This window comes from Neomonachus schauinslandi, chromosome 6 (genome assembly GCF_002201575.2).
Source record: "Neomonachus schauinslandi chromosome 6, ASM220157v2, whole genome shotgun sequence".
Taxonomy (NCBI): domain Eukaryota; kingdom Metazoa; phylum Chordata; class Mammalia; order Carnivora; family Phocidae; genus Neomonachus; species Neomonachus schauinslandi.
Window position 1 is genome coordinate 60733362 of NC_058408.1, and position 16406 is coordinate 60749767.

The window sequence follows — 16406 nt, forward strand, 5'->3', positions numbered from 1 at the left end:
CCATAGAATTTTCTTTTTGTTTCCAAGAGCCAATTAGAGTTTTATAACATTCAGATGTTTAGCTTTAGTATGATTATCTCCACTTTGCCAAAGGGAAATCAGAGACTGGCTTGCCTGGCGGCACGTAGACAGGTAGTGACTAAGCTGGGGCTAGAACCAGGCTCCTTGTCCTCAAATCCAGCACTCTTTCCATACAACCCTAACTACTATCAAATAGAAAAAAACGTTTAAACTTACAAAGCACAAAGTTTCACTTATCAACAGCTATAAATGGCCTACAATCAAGGCATGTTGTGAGAGGAACAAAAGCAACATTCTTGAACCATGTATAGGTGGAAAGTTATCTGTTTTCTCTGAATTGTGATGATTATCTATTCCATTATTAATTTTAAGACATAAAAATATGACCCAAAGCCTACAGATTTTTTAAATATTTTATTTATTCATTTGACAGAGAGAGAGAGAGAGCACAAGCAGGGAGAGTGGCAGGCAGAGGGAAAGGCATGATCCCAGGGTCCTGGGATCGAGCCCCGCATCAGGCTCCTTGCTCTGCGGGAAGCCTGCTTCTCCCTCTCCCACTCCCCCTGCTTGTGTTCCCTCTCTCGCTGTGTCTCTCTCTGTCAAAAAATAAATAAAAATTTTAAAAATAAATAAATAAAAACAAAGACTTTAATCACTTATTTGAAATTATTCTATATTCAATCTCATTTCAACCTTTTCTGTGTTTGGAAAATGTATTTTTTCCACAAAATGTACACTATGTACACTTTCCACAATGTACTTGTACACTTTGTACTTTGTACATGGCTGCTTATTGACAAATATACAACAGAATCTGGTTATAATATGCCTCACTATTACACAGATGAATATAGTATCATGAATTAAACCAGGTTCAGTAATAGATTACAACTACAGCAAAAACCTCATAGGTCAGTCTATACATCAGACATTAATCTGGTTCTCTTGCAACGTTACTATTAAAGAGATTTTCCATGTAATAATAGATATTCTAAGAGATAGGATAGTCAAAACCTGTCCACAGAAAGAGAAATCATACATATGATAATATACACATGTCTACAGAAAAAAAGTCTTAGAACAGTGTTTTTCTAAATATAGGTTGTAACCCACTTGTGGGTTATAAAATCAATTTAATGGGTGGTGACCGTATTTTCATTAAAAAAAGGGAATGGAGTGGAATGAGATGCAATAGAATAAACTAGACATTACCAGTGTACGTCACACCAGGTAAGGTTAAATGTCTTTTGTGTGAAGGATACTGAAAATTTTCAGGATGCATGTGCAGGTATTTTATCTGTTTACTGGATCATGAAGTAAAATGTATTTCTTACTATAGATATACGGCACATAGCAGAAAAACACTTGCCTTAGAGAATCCCATCCCAAGGCAGAGAAAGAACCCTTGGATGACAAGATACACTTGACTAGCTATGAGACAATAAGAAGTAGGAGAATGCAGATTTCACCCTGATTTTCTAAGAACAACTCAAGGGAACTGAGTCAGAAGGCCAAGAAATTTAGGAGGAATCGTGTCTGCCTTCATTAGAGTATAAATGAATAGGAGACTTGTAGGATCACTCCCAAGCTGCCAGAATTCTAGCCACACAAATACTCTAGGTAGATGACCCAAGAAGAAGTAGTCCTGATCTGGGTTCATCAGAGATAGAGAGGGAACATGCTCTAAGGGGATGTTGCTACAGAGCCAGCTCCCCAGTTTGTCAACTCTAATTCATGCAACTCAGGCCTGTTTAATGGTTCTACACTTGAGGATAAGGCACACCTTGAAGGAACATATCTATCAAGCCTCCTGATGTCTTTGAAAGAAAATGAGCTAGGCCCATTCCTTTTGTCTATTCCTCGTGGTATATAGGTATTATATATAACCCCACTGCCATCATTGCCATCACCAAAAAAAAAAAAAAAAGGACAAAATAGCCAGGGCTATTTCTGGATAAAATTTGAAAACTGGAAAGTTTTGCCAGCCTACCCTTTGGTCCTCACCTTTCATCTCCACTTCCTCTTGTTCCTGATTCCACTCTGTCTTGGCCTCTCCTATAGCCCTTCTCCTAAAGCTTTTCCTTCATCTACTCATCTTGTAATCCTCAACTAAATTAATTGTTAATCCTCACTTGAATGAGAAATTGCAAAAGACATAAGATCTCTCCTCTCCCAGGGATATGTGCAGATTAGCAAACACATAAACATGGAGTCTGGGTACCTGAGCAAAGAAGAAGAGCTCACAGGGAGAGAGACTGCATCTTGCACAGATGTCCATGCCATTCACTCATAAGCTTGGCTCATTAATGGTTAATGGTTTTCCTCAAGATTGGATTTTGATCAGCATATACTTATTCCATGGGATGTGCTTTATTGTTGCTCTCTAGAAATTGAAGCAGCTGCTTGCCTGGCGAGCTCATTCTTTAGAAATTATTCAAGTGATCTACGTAGAAGACAAGCAAATGGTTCTTACTGCCTCCATCGATGGATCAGTAAGGTATGGACCTTCATATGGCGAATTTAGGGTTTTGAGCATGAGAAGTAAAAATTCTAAGCTAAAGTTTAAGTATATACCCTAAATACACTCTCGATTGGATAATTAAAATAAATAAATACATAAACAAACAAAAGGTAGCACACACAAAGGGCTTTGAAAAGGTGGCCACTGGTTTGGAATTCTTTTCCATGCCCAAGGAGATGAGATGCTCTGCTCATCTATATTAGAAGTATAACAAATACTCTAATAAAAGCGTTTTTTGGTGGACTCATTTTGAAGAATTAAGCAAGATGATTATCTCAGAGAAATAGACACATGCCCAGGGAAGGCCCCGGGAGACACAGGATCAAAAGTCACAAAGAGAGTAATAGCAAAGTGTAACTTAACTGCTGAGAAAAGTGAAAGTGAGTTAATGTTTTGGTTTTTTTTTTTACAATTTTATTTATTTATTTGACAGAGAGAGACACAGCAAGAGAGGGAACACAAGCAGGGGGAGTGGGAGAGGGAGAAGCAGGCTTCCCGCTGAGCAGGGAGCCCGATGGGGGGCTCAATCCCAGGACCTCGGGATCATGATCTGAGCCGAAGGCAGACACTTAAAGACTGAGCCACCCAGGTGCCCCGAAAGTGAGTTAATGTTTTCATGGGCAATGTGATTGATTTTGCAAAGTCTACTTGTTATCAATTGCCTGAATAATGCTAAGGATACATACAGAAAATGCTGAACACACACACACGCGCGCGTATACAAAGAGAAAGGAAATGTCATGACATTCCTTGAGACAAATTGCTGAATATTAAAATGTCTCAAAATCATGGTAATGAATTATCCTCTGGGGAGAATAAAGTCAGGAATGATTGAGAGATGTGGAGAGACTTCAAAGTGTATTGGAAAGCTTAAACATAGTGATGGCAAAAAGGAAGGAATATTTTACATTGTATAAAAGACCCTGTGTGAACCTGAGATTGATTTGGATCTTCACGAAACAGCCCCCAAAGGATTTTAAGTGAAGGACTAACATCATCTGATTTACATTATATATGTTAAGAAAAAAAAAAGAAGAAGAAGGTAGCGGGAGGGGAAGAATGACGCGGGGGAAATTGGAGGGGTAGACGAACCATGAGAGACGATGGACTCTGAAAAACAAACAGGGTTCTAGAGGGGAGGGGGGTGGGAGGATGGGTTAGCCTGGTGGTGGGTATTGAGGAGGGCACATTCTGCATGGAGCACTGGGTGTTATGCACAAACAATGAATCATGGAACACTTCATCTAAAACTAATGATGTAATGTATGGGGATTAACATAAGAATAAAAAAAAAACACATAAGGAATGGATTTCAGAGTAGCAAGGTGGGAGCAAAGAGAACAGTTTGAAGTCTGTGCTGAATACAGTGGCCTGGACTAGGGCAGTGCTGGAAGGAAAGAGTCTGGGTCTGGGAACTATCTAGGAGGTAAAATTCGGGAGACAGAAACTTTAACTGAAAGGGGAGGTAAGCAATAGATGTCAAGAATACCTCCTGGCCTATAAAGCTCAGTGAATGTCGGTACCTTTCAGGAAGAGAGGAGGCACTAAAAGAGGAGGATATTTTGAGTGTGGAAGGGTGGAGGTCAACTTTTAGAAATGTTGAGTTCGAGGGAGTCTGTGGGGGTAAGGTCCTAACTGGGGTCAGAGCTCTTCTCTGCCAAAAAAGGAATCTGTTGTTTTATTCATAGGAAAAATTAGGGACATGACGTTTCATTATTATAGATGTTTTCCATGACTCTGTCCTTTGGGTGTCTGTTCCAGCTTATTTTCAGCTACCTGTCAGCAGAAGTGCTAACTGGGGATGGTAGCACACGCACACACACACGCCCCACAAGTCACATGTGTGCACACTACCAGTTACCCTTGGCACAGAGAACTTACTTTCAAGATTCCTTCAAGTGAAGCTCTCCCCAGACATGCAGCTCAGAAAAAGTAGCTCTATGAATAGCTATCTCAGAGACAGTTCTCTTTATTTTTCTTAAAGATTTTATTTATTTGACAGAGACACAGCGAGAGCAGGAACACAAGCAGGGGGAGTGGGAGAGGGAGAAGCAGGCTTCCCGTGGAGCAGAAAGCCCAGTGTGGGGCTCGATCCCAGGACCCTGGGATCATGACCTGAGCCGAAGGCAGGCGCCCAACGACTGAGCCACCCAGGCGCCCCGACAGTTCTCTTTATAACTAAGCTCTGTCCTTTTGTGAACACTAGCTGCCACTTTCTAACAGAGTAGGCAATTTTAACACTCTAGATCTTGTCAAAAAGATGATGATTTTATAATGGGAAAACCTGTAATTAAGGCTTAGTTCTTGGACAGAGGATAGAAGGGGTGAAGATCCATATCTGAGGCCTGGGACATCAGGCTGAGAGGTGGGATCGATCATCTGGAAGAATTCCACATGCAGCAGGAAATGCCACAAAACAAAGGAGAGCAGAAGCTGCTTCAGTCCTGGCCGAGAACACAGTGAGTTTAGAGTTGTCCTGAAGGTAGTCCTTACCCTCTAACTGCCATGCTGGAAGGGCTGGTCCATTTCATTTTAATAAATGCTCTGGCAAGACCACAGCATTGATGCAGTGTTGAGGAATTCAAATATGTAAGGGATATAAAGTGCTTATGCTACATTCTTAGGATGCTGTCGGGTGTGAGGAATGCTGGCTAGATACCTCTGCTCTGCCTTCTCCTCAACGCCAACCCCCTTGACCTGGGAAACTCTTGGACTTTGTGGAATTAACTCTTAGCTCATGTCGGTTGGCCTCCTCATAGGTCATGAGGACTGCTTCCATCATTTGCTACTCTGAGGTTGAAATCAAGACATAAAAGAAAAATCTCCCACATACTTTTATCTGTCCTCGAGACCTAGGGCACACACTCCTGCTAACGACATTCTGTAGTACTTTAAAGCAAGTGGGCTACTTAGAGGGATCTCATTGCACTGAACCGATGGAGAAATAATGCATACAGATAAAAAGCCACTTCTTCTGCCATGTCAGAACTCAGTCATAAAAAATTAGTATGGTGTTTCCGTAATAGTAGGAGTTATGGACGGAGGTTGAGAGGATGTTGGTAACAGGAAAAGTGTCCGTAGGAAACCCCTCCCCCAAGTTCTACTGATGCTGATACAGAGGTAGGCGGCTGAGGCGTAGCCCATTCAAAGGCCTAATTCAGCTAATACACTGTCAGCCAACATGGGTTCTGATCACCTTGAATGAGCAGGGTTATTCTGGGAAATATCTGTTCCTTGTTTTCTGGCTTTAATGGATGTGTATCATAAGTACAGATTCAAGTTGACACTTCCCAAAATTGCTGTAGATTAGAATTCTAACTGATAGAAATGCTTATGCTCTGATTAGTTTCATGTATTTAATAGAAGAGTCCTAGAATCAAGCTTCAAATCCCTAGTGGATCAATGAAAATTCATATAAATGATCTAATAAACAGAATAAGTTCCACTGAATTCCAGTCACTTTCTTCTCCCTACCTTTGCCTCTCCTCAGGCTTTGGCATGCCTTCAGTGGTCATTACTGTGGATATTTTGGGCAGCAAAGAATGTTTGAAATATCACAAACAAGTGATTTCATTTTGCCATGTGATGTTAATGAATATCCTGTAGAAATAAAAGAAGAAAACAAGTTCACAGAGAAGAAGCAAAAATATGAATATCCTCTGGTATTTGACCAGCAAAAGTAAGACCATTGGTTTTGGTTTTGGTTTTGTTTTGTCTTTAGATGAACAGACAAGAATTAAACTCTTATGATACTGTGACACTATGCTGGATGTGGAGAATTCAAAGATGAAAAGTCCAGGCCTTTTCAATAATGTCATAGTCCAGTAGAGGGAAGAAATATGTAAACAAAAAGCCTCAATATAATAGTACTTTTAAGATAATCACAGAGGAGTAAATGGAATGTAACCAAACAAAGACCAAAGAGGCAATTTTGGTCTCCTTTGCTTAGTTGAATCCTATTTAAGTAAAAGCGCTAAATAATGAAACACTATGATACATCATCAGGTTTTTCAAGACTTGGGAGTCCAGTGAGCAAGCAAGGAAGACATGGCAGGAAATAGAGCAAGAAAAGCTTATAGAGGCCAAATCACAATGGGCTTCTGTTATAGGCCAACATAAGGATTTTAAACATTAGAGAAATCATAGTGACAGAATACACAAGAGAAAAAACAGGTCTGAAGAAAAGGATAGTGAGTTTGGTTTGGACAGGTTTAAGTTTAGATGCTTGTGGGACATCCAAATGGAGATATTTAATGAGCATCGAGATAGGCCCATCTGGATGTTGAAAAGAAAACCACAAGCAAGTATTTGAGAAATAAATAGGAAACATGAGGTGACAATGGGATAGGTTACTGTGTAAGGAAGTCAAATAGCTCTAACGTTGAATAAGAGTTTGATTCATGGGTTTGCTTGTGTCTCAGGGACATTTGAGCATTGCTTAAAGGTTTAGAGGAGGAGGACGGTTCCCCGGGAGGGCATAGAGTGTTGGCAGAAGGTGTTTTGTGCTTTTGTAATGTTCAGTTCTGGTTTTGATGTGGTTGGATCTTTGTCATAACGGAAGAGATCAGTACTCATTTGAGCTCAACATCAGCAAAGCATGGTGGATAACCTCAGGGGACCAGTCTTACCTGGACTAGCAAAATGGAGCAGACCAGCCCTGGGGAACTGAGTAGATGAGTCCAAAGTGGGAAGAATCAGAGGGGATTGTCTAAAATAAAGTCCTTTAAGGAAATCCCAAGTGAGTCAAAGCTGGAGAGACTCAGTGCCATCATCTAGACCAACAGCTGGTAGAATAAATAGGAACTGAAACTAAGAGTCATAAGCCACACAGAATTTGGATTAAAACAGGAGCAATTTGAGAAAAATCAACAAGGGTTCCAGGGGACTGCCGAAACCCCAACTGAAATGCTCAAGTTTAGCCAGCAAGAGCACTGGAGAAAAAGGCATGCCAAAATGTGAGTGGTGGAATAGCAGAGCCAAGATGTGGTAAAGTTCACCAAGCAAAGCTGGTCAGTCTCCCTGGGTAATTGCTGAGCCTTGACCATCCATCTATCTTAGTACTCAAAATAGTATATTCTAATTTGGTAATATGCATCTCCTTCACTAACTCTGTGAGTTCCTTGAGGATAAAGACCATGTTTTGTACCTCTATATATACCCAGTTCTTAGCTTAATGCTTTGCACACAGTTGGCACTCAAAAGATAGATTCAAGTGAGCAAATAGAGAATGACTTAAATGCAGAGGTAGCATCATTAGGACTGGTGCCACGGGAGCCAGAGAATCGGGGACCCAGAGAAAGCAGGATGTAATGGATACTAGTTTAGTAAGCAGAGAGAATAAAAGATGTGGGTATGTGCTGAACAGTTTTCTTTGTATCTTTTTATGCAGATGGAAAAAAATGAGCTCAATGTCTTTGCTTTTCAAACGTACACCTCCCAAGGCCTTTGAAGTGGATCATGACTTTAAGTTTTTCAAGTCTCTTTCTTCTCCCAAGGTAGCCTTAAAACAAATGAACGAAAAACAAACAAATAAAAGAAAGCACTTTGCTCTTGTTTTCCCGAATTTGGATCTCTCCAGGATTAGTTTTCTACTGCTGCTGTTACAAATTACTACATACTTGGTGGCTTAAACAATACGAATTAATTATCTTACAGTTCTGTATGTCAAAAGTCTGACCTGGGTCTTGCCGGGGTAAAATTAAGGTGTTGCCAGAGCTCTGTTCCTTTTCTGGAGGCTCTAAGGGGAGAATCTCAATGCTTTAGTTTGTGGGCCCTCTTCCTTCATCTTCAAAGCCAGAAATGTGACTTCTCCCTGACAGTTTTCCTGGGGTCACAGGTCTCCGACCCAGTGGGAAATGTTCTCTGCTTTTAAGGATGTCTGTGATTAGATTGGGCCCACCTGGGTAATCCATCTCAAGGTTCCTGACCTTAATCATATCTGCAAAGTCGCTTTTGTCAAGTGAGGCAGTGTAGTCCCAGGCTGGGGGAGGGAGAAATAGGGTGTGGACATCTTTGGTTGCCATGATTCTGTCTATCACACACTGACACACATCAATGCAGAATTAGGAGAGAAATGGGTCCTGCTATTCATTCTATTTCTAATATTCCTAAAGAGTGGATATAGCATGAGTTGATTTCTTCAAGATCTTCCACACAGTAAACCAAACTTAACCTTCCTAATGTATCTCCCATTATTAACCCACTGTTGCCCCACCCTCTACAAATCAAGCTAGTTGTTGTTTCCTGAGCATTTCTGTCTTCTGCCCCGACAGTTTGTGTGAGCTGTCCTTGCCACATCAATGCTTTTCTCTGTCTCTCGAGCCCATCCTACCTTTGTAATTGGCAAAGGATTAGTATCTAGAATACAAAAGAACTCCTAAGAATCAATAAGAAAAAAAAGACAGTCCAATTTAAAAAAATGGACAGATACATAAATAGATACATCACAAAAGAAAAAAAAAATTGCCAGTAAGCACATGATGAGATGCTCAGCCTCATTAGTAAACGTGGACATTCACATCAATAACGTTATGAGATACCATTTTACACCCAGCAGATTGGCAAATACCAGAAAGTCTGACTCTATCAAGGGTCAGTGTGCATTTGGCACAATCAGAACACTAATCTGGTAGTGTAAATTGGTAGAACCACTTTGGAAAACAATATGGCATTAACCAGTAAAGTTGAAAATAGGTATAGCCTGCTAGAGATATCCCCCGGGGAAACTCTTAAACACATGCTTAGGAGACAGGAACAAAGATGCTCAGAGCAGTACTGTTTGTAATAGCAGAAACCTGAAAGCAGCCTAAATGCTCATGAACAGTATAATCGGTACATAATTATAGCATATTTATAGATTGGAACACTATGGAGTTGTGAATATAAATGGACCAAAGTAACACTCACCTGTATGGATAATAGTTTAATACATGCTACTGAATGAAAAAGTTTTGCTTAAGAATATATACATAATTATCATTTATGTAAAAGTCAAAAAGAGGCAAAACTAAATAAAATATTGCTTGAGCAAAAATCATATAAGGTGAAATTACATAAATAAAAGCAGGAGAATTAAAGGCACAAAATTCAGGACAGTCACTACATTTAAGGGCAGATGAAAAGGACTGAGAACCTCAAAGTTGATGGCATTGTTTCAGTATGTAAAACAGAGCAGTGGGTCCATTATGTCATTATTCTTTTACAGTATCAACTTCGTATTTGATAAATACTTAATATTTCCCAAATGAAACAATTTCCATAAGCCCTACCTTTCTGTCCAGATGGAATTCAGCTGCTCCCAGAGGACAGGGGGACAGACAGGTGAAGGACAGGATGTGGAGTGTGATAGACTTAGGTTTAATCTTAGATAAATTATTTTATCTCTTTCCTCATTGGAAAGCCCCCCTAAAGTGTTGTTGTGAGGATTAAGTGAGAAAAATGTATACCAGTTACATCACAGATACTCGATAAATGTTAATTCCGCATTCCCCAACAGGCCCAGTCTCTCCTGCTTTGTGTCTTATAGCATATTCATTTACCATGTTCTCCAGTGAATCAGAGTATTAATATACTTACCTTTACTTCCCACCCACCACTAAGTCCTAAGATTTTTATGGCCAAAGTTATATGCAAGCACATAACAGATACTCAATTTTGTTGAATAGGATTGAAATAGCACAACCTAAAAATAAAGATTGGTAGATATTTTCAATATTCTCTTCCAATTTGAAGATAAGAAATAATCTTTTAAAGTAATTTAACTGAAGCATTAAATGCATTTTGGGAAAACTTTAGCAATGTTTTAAAGCTCTTGAAATAATCAAGAAGGATCACCTTCTCCTTTGCACAACTTGGTCTTCTCAACTGGTTGGTAAAATAACAAAATTTTAATGCTAAAGTTGAGTTAAAACCCCTTTTTCTTAGGAATCTCTGATTTTTACCAGAATCTTGTTTTGCCCATTACTTTTCTTTCTCAATTGTATAAAACGTATTCATTCACTTTTTTTTTTATCATTCACTTCTTTTTGAGGTACCGTTATCAGTAATAATAATACAATGATACTAATTCTTATATCTAAGTAGCACCGTGCTATATGTGTATTTCATTTGATCCTCATAAATAGTCAATAGGGGAAGAACTTGCCCAAGATCATTCAGCTAATAAGCAGCAGAGTCAGGATTTGAACCCAGGAATTTTGCCGCTGAAGGAATGTGCCCTTTGCATTAAACATTCACTCCTGTGTTTTGCAGATTCAAAGACGGGCCTTAGAAGGATTCCTGATGGAAAACAGAGAGGCAGGGATTGTTTTTGGTTCTCTGCCTATATATAGGGTGAGTTGGAGGTTTCTAAGACTAGAGTAATTAGAAAACAACAGGGAATCTGACATCTCATTCCTGACCCTGGGCTACCAAACAAGGTTAAAGAAAATCACATCACCAAGCCAACGGCTGCTTCTATGAACATACTGTGTCTGATCCCCAAGAAGTCTTTAGTTCTCTATGTCCATGCCCTTGATCACTTGTCTCTGCCAGTCCACATTAAACACCACAAGAAACGATTTCAGACTCTATCCTGGCTCTTCACCACCTACAGGACAAAATTCAAACACTTTGAGCCTGGTGTACAAACCTTTCATAATCTGGCCTCTGCCTGGACTGTCTGATCTCATTTTCTACCACTTTCCCCCATGTACCTTACACTCCAGCTATGCCAAATTCCTTGCCATTCCTTAAGCATCTTTGCTCTTCCCTCTTCTGTGACTTTGCCAGTGCTGTCTCCCTGTCCAGAAGTTCTTCCTTAGTACTCAGTACTCACCCTTCCAGTCTCCACTCCAGATAATCTGTTAAAGAACTAATTAAACCAGGAATAATAAACTGAAGATGAAATATTTCAACTTTATCTTAACTTATTATTTTTTAAAATGTTCTCTCTCCTTCCCAAGAACACGTTCATGATAACAGCAGCAAACACTTAACCTACAGATGATGCTAAGGGTGAAGTGTCAAGAAGGAATAGTGGGCATTTGGGAAGGGGGGCATATTTTAAAGCAGTTGGACCTTTTCGTTCCCTATTCTCCACCCTTGAATTCACACTACAGAAGGAACTGCCTGAAGTATGTCTTGCTAACTCTTTACTTATGGCTTCTAGGTACAGAGCCCCACCAGCCTAAGATTCCTTCCACTCATTGGCTCAGACGCACAAAGGGAGTCTGCAGATGGCATTCCAGGAAAAAAGAAGGGGATTCATGTTCAACATGAAAAAGTCAGTACTCAGAATTCCAGAGTGGATCTCCTTTCTGTCTGGGGATTGTTAACAATTGCTTTGTTCCCAGAGACATGCTGGGCCTAAAATTATCTCAGTTCATACTCTTGTCATGAATATTCCCAGATGCATGCATTTTAGCTCAGTGAGATGGAAATCAGGAATTTGTTGAATGGAGACAAAAATCAAATAGGACCTTTGAACCTGGCAGATGAAACTTTTCCAGAGCTAATTTAAGACTTAAATTCACTGCCTAGTTTTAAAAGGCAATGTGACATACCATCTCTGAGGGCTGTGTAACCATCCTTGTACCTGCAGGGTAGAACCATGATATCATTAAGTTTCTGGCTCACCAGCTAAGTCAAGTGTTTTTATGTGTTAAGAAGAGTAGCTAATATACAATGTTTTAGAGTTTATGTAGCATTTTTATAAGTGGTTCCCTTCATTTTCACAATAATTACAAAGAAAAAATTGGGAAAAAGTGGAGCCTAACCAGAGGGTAAATGACTTGCCAAAGATCGCATAAGAATTAAATGATAAGCTGAGATCCACTCTGATTCTAAATTTCATGCTCATCCCTTTAAACCATACAGCCTAGAAAATTCAAATGCCCTTACTCTTCTGCTGGCTCTAGGAAGCTGGTAAGGGCCCAACTTAACCTGCAGCCATTCATCCCATTGTTAAAATAGATCAAACTTTAAGGGGAAGACCTAACATAGGGTACTTTTTGTAAGCCTCCACCCCATGAAATCAGACTAAAAACAGAAAGGAGCTGGTTCTTATTGCCTGTGCCTAATGCAACAACAGATAACAATCACAGCCACCACCACAAAAAGCTGCTTTATTTAATTATGGAGAAAACTTGAGCATCATTCTGTCCCCGGGCACATAATAAGAATATGAATACTTCCTGTTAATCCTCAACTCTACTAAGAATTGTTGGCAAAAGAAGGGTTTTCTATAAAATAATGTAATTTATTTTTAATTGTTTTAAGTAATCGATGAGACACAGTGGTATCAATAATCCAAAACTACATGCCTGGGTGGCTCGGTCAGTTAAGCGTCTGCCTTCAGCTCAGGTCATGATCCTGGGGTCCTGGGATCAAGTCCCACGTTGGGCTCCTTGCTCAGCAGAGAGCCTGCTTCTTCTGCTTCTCATTTGCTCTCTCGAGCTCTTGCTGTCTCTCAAATAAATAAATAAAATCTTTTAAAAAAATTTTTAAAAAGACACATGTGGCTATCTTCTTTCTGTCACTTAGTTTGTACTTAGAAAATGTAAAGTATATTTAATATCAGATGAGGCAAAACAAATAAGAATGCAAATACAGGCAAAAAAATTATATGAACTCTAAAACCCAGAACAGTCTTTTGACTGTTAGTTTTGGATTATTTATTTACTAAAGATTTTATTTATTTATCAGCACTCCAATAGCCACATATGTCTTAAATGCAAGAGGGAAGACAAAAATGGAACTAAAAATTAGTCATGGTTAATGTACATAATGAAGACTCTACACCTAGATAATCAAAAATTGATTGCACTATGATTAGTTTTATCAAAGATCATGAAATATAATAAATTATTTGTCCAAACGCAAAGGAATTTTTTATATATCTGTTGTTTTAATAGATGCTTTATTTTCTTTATCACTCTGAGAGATCATTAACCATACAAAAAGGGCAAAGGAAGTAGATATCTCCATTTGCCTACAGAAAAGGGACCACAAAACCATAATTAAAAATTTTCCTTCTGGTTTAATGAAGAAAAGAGTTAAGTGTAGTGAGGGATTAAAGTCTGTTTCCAAAATAAAATTAGGTCATTTTCAGAAAACTGTGCACTTTGCAAGATAACAATAAATTCTGGAAACTGGCATACATTAAAGAATCACTATGTTGATTGTCTGCAATTTTAGGAACCCATACGGCCTAAGTGGGAAAATAGTGGATGAAGTCAAATCAATAAATACCCATTAAATGCCTATTTTCATAAAAAGCACTTCCAGGAACCTGGGCATAAATTTACCTCAGAAAATTTAGTGTTCAAATTCCAATTTTGTGAAACAAGCATGTACAGAATACCTTGAAATACCTACTATGTGCCCTGCACTGTGCTAGGCACTAAGAAGCCATTTTCATAGACCAAGGAGCTCACACTATAGAGGAGAGAAAGTTCTCTGAACAAATAGTCCAAAAATGGGTATCTTAATCTCTTTGACATTATTTTTAAATAATAGAAATGCTGATTCCAACTCTCAATGTCTTTAAGTGGTTTGTAAATCCCTTTAGAATTAAACAAGTTACAGAATATTAACCATAGTACAGGAAAACATACATCAGGGCATAAGTTTATACAGTTGGCCCTTGGACAACACAGGTTTAAGCTGCGAGGATCCACTTATATGCAGATTTTTTCAATAAATACAGTACAGTACTTAAGTGTATTTTCTCTTCCTGATGATTTTCTTAATAACATTTTCTTTTCTCTAGCTTACTTTATTGTAAGAATATGGCATATGTACTAATCAACTCTGTATGTTATCAGTAAGGCTTCCAGTCAACAGTAGGCTGTTAGTAGTGAAGTATGGGGGAGTCAAAAGTTATATATGGATTTCCTACTGTATGGGGGATTGATCAAGGGTCAACTGTAGTTCTTTTTCTGTTTAAATGTGGGAAGAGAGTGGGAGAATATGAACTCTGTGACATGTTCCATTTACAAAACTGTGGAAGCATATCCGATAACAGAAAAACGGTTAAGTGAAAGATGGTATACAAGATAGCAGACTCTAGCTTTTCAAAGAATAACGGAAAAACCCTCACAGTTTTATTTCAGGTGAAAGGGGATATAAACTATAACTGAGTGATATTGCTAGTGAAAATGGCTAACATTTGTTTTTAAATTAGTGTACAGGGTACAAAACCGAACGTTCCATATGTACTCTTTTCAATCAATCTTCGTAACGTGGAGGTAGTTAAGATTATCATCCCCATCTTATATTCAAGAACACTGAAGCACAGAGGAAAAGTAATTTAAGATCCCCCAAAGAAGTAAGTTAATAGAGCTGGGATCTAAACCCAGCAGGTTGACTTCAGAGCCGGGACACGTAAATACAATGCAATGTAAATCAGAAGTAAGTAAGCTGCTGGGCCTCCCCTGGTCACAGTAACTGGATGAGAGTCTGCAAATAATGAAAACTGAAGGACTCTCCCTTCCCACCACTCTCTGTTCCCTCGCCCTAGTTCATTTTTCTTCATAGCTCCTGTCACTACCTGACATTACATTCTAGAAAAGCTCATTTATTTGCAATGATTCTTTCCCACTAGAATGTAAGATCCACAAAGGCAGGTACTTTGACTTATTCTCTGCTGGAATTCCAGCGTTTAGAACAGACTGACACATAGGTCACACACACACACACACACACACACACACACACACACACACACACTTGCTGAATGGAAGAATGAATGAGACCAAAGAAGGGAGGAGGGTGCAGGAGGAAGTGGGGGAGAATGAGGATAGAAAATTAAAGAAAGAAACATGAGTGCAGCTTGGGAAATTGCATCAGTTGGTTGGTGGATGGATGTGGGGAGCTGAGTTTCCCCCCTTGTGTCTCAGAGGGAAAGAGTGGTCAGGTTACCTGTAAGTGTTCAAGCCTAAGAGACCTTTAGGTGGTTGAATTTGGAACTTGGGGCTCATTCTGTCTTTTTCTTTACCTTGAATTCTTTGTGTTTCCTCACCCCTTTTTTCATCTTTCTTTCTTCTTCTCCATAATAGGCCATAAAATCAAATCGATATGTACTGTAAATATTAGCTGAATATTATGGACAAAATTTCTGATTTTTAAACTAAAAGAGTTTAACTTTTTATATGTATGTGTTTCAAAAATAACCAATTCAAAACTCATTTTCATTTCTCATTTGTAGGATCATCACTTGATTTTATTTTCCTGTAAGTCAATGGATTCTGATGATATTAACATACAATATCTCTATGCCTTACAATGACCTAGCAAACTTCTCTAATTTGCTTTGTTTTAACCCAACCTTTAATAGACTGGGCAGTTGAGTCCCAGCATGGATAACTGCCCAGTCTAGTAGTTAGTCTAAAGCTTGTGCTCTTCCATCACACCCTTCTGGAATGCCACATTTTTATCCTGGAGGCACACAGGATAGTTAAGTAAATAATGATACTTTCTTACTAGGAAGATTAAAATCTCTACAAAAATAGTGGTGCAACGTGACTCTGAAAAATTGCACTATCATATAATGCCAGTTACTAACTGACATTCCTTTTTTTTTTCACAGATGTCACGAAGGAGAAGTCTGAAAAGACATTTAGTCCCACAAATAAATCTGGCTTCCTCCTTCTTCCCATTCATCTCCAAGTGAAGAGAGGAAAATTAGAAGTGGCTGCTGTGGCCTGAGCTGCACATAAAATGGCAAGATCTGAATGACACTCCAGTCTTAATTTCAGGATGAAAGTGAGGGTCCACCAGACACTGTCACTCACATCTGTATCCTCGGGCCATCCTATTGATGGAGAAGATCGCTCAGCTCTGAACAAGCAAGCAGCAAGCAGCCAGATGTCTAATTTCTTTCATA

The 16406-nt window shown here is 39.1% G+C and overlaps 1 protein-coding gene across 1 annotated transcript in view; it reads left to right on the forward strand.

Annotated features, from left to right (window-relative positions):
- The window catches only part of WDR64 (WD repeat domain 64), a 142689-nt gene extending 126496 nt beyond the window's left edge, over positions 1-16193 (forward strand). Inside the window, exons 23-28 of the mRNA XM_044916423.1 lie at positions 2409-2518; positions 6033-6221; positions 7932-8037; positions 10793-10873; positions 11691-11804; positions 16110-16193. Of these exons, the coding sequence (XP_044772358.1) occupies positions 2409-2518; positions 6033-6221; positions 7932-8037; positions 10793-10873; positions 11691-11804; positions 16110-16193 (684 nt within the window). The remainder of the gene's footprint in view (positions 1-2408; positions 2519-6032; positions 6222-7931; positions 8038-10792; positions 10874-11690; positions 11805-16109) is intronic.
- Positions 16194-16406: the final 213 nt, after the last annotated feature.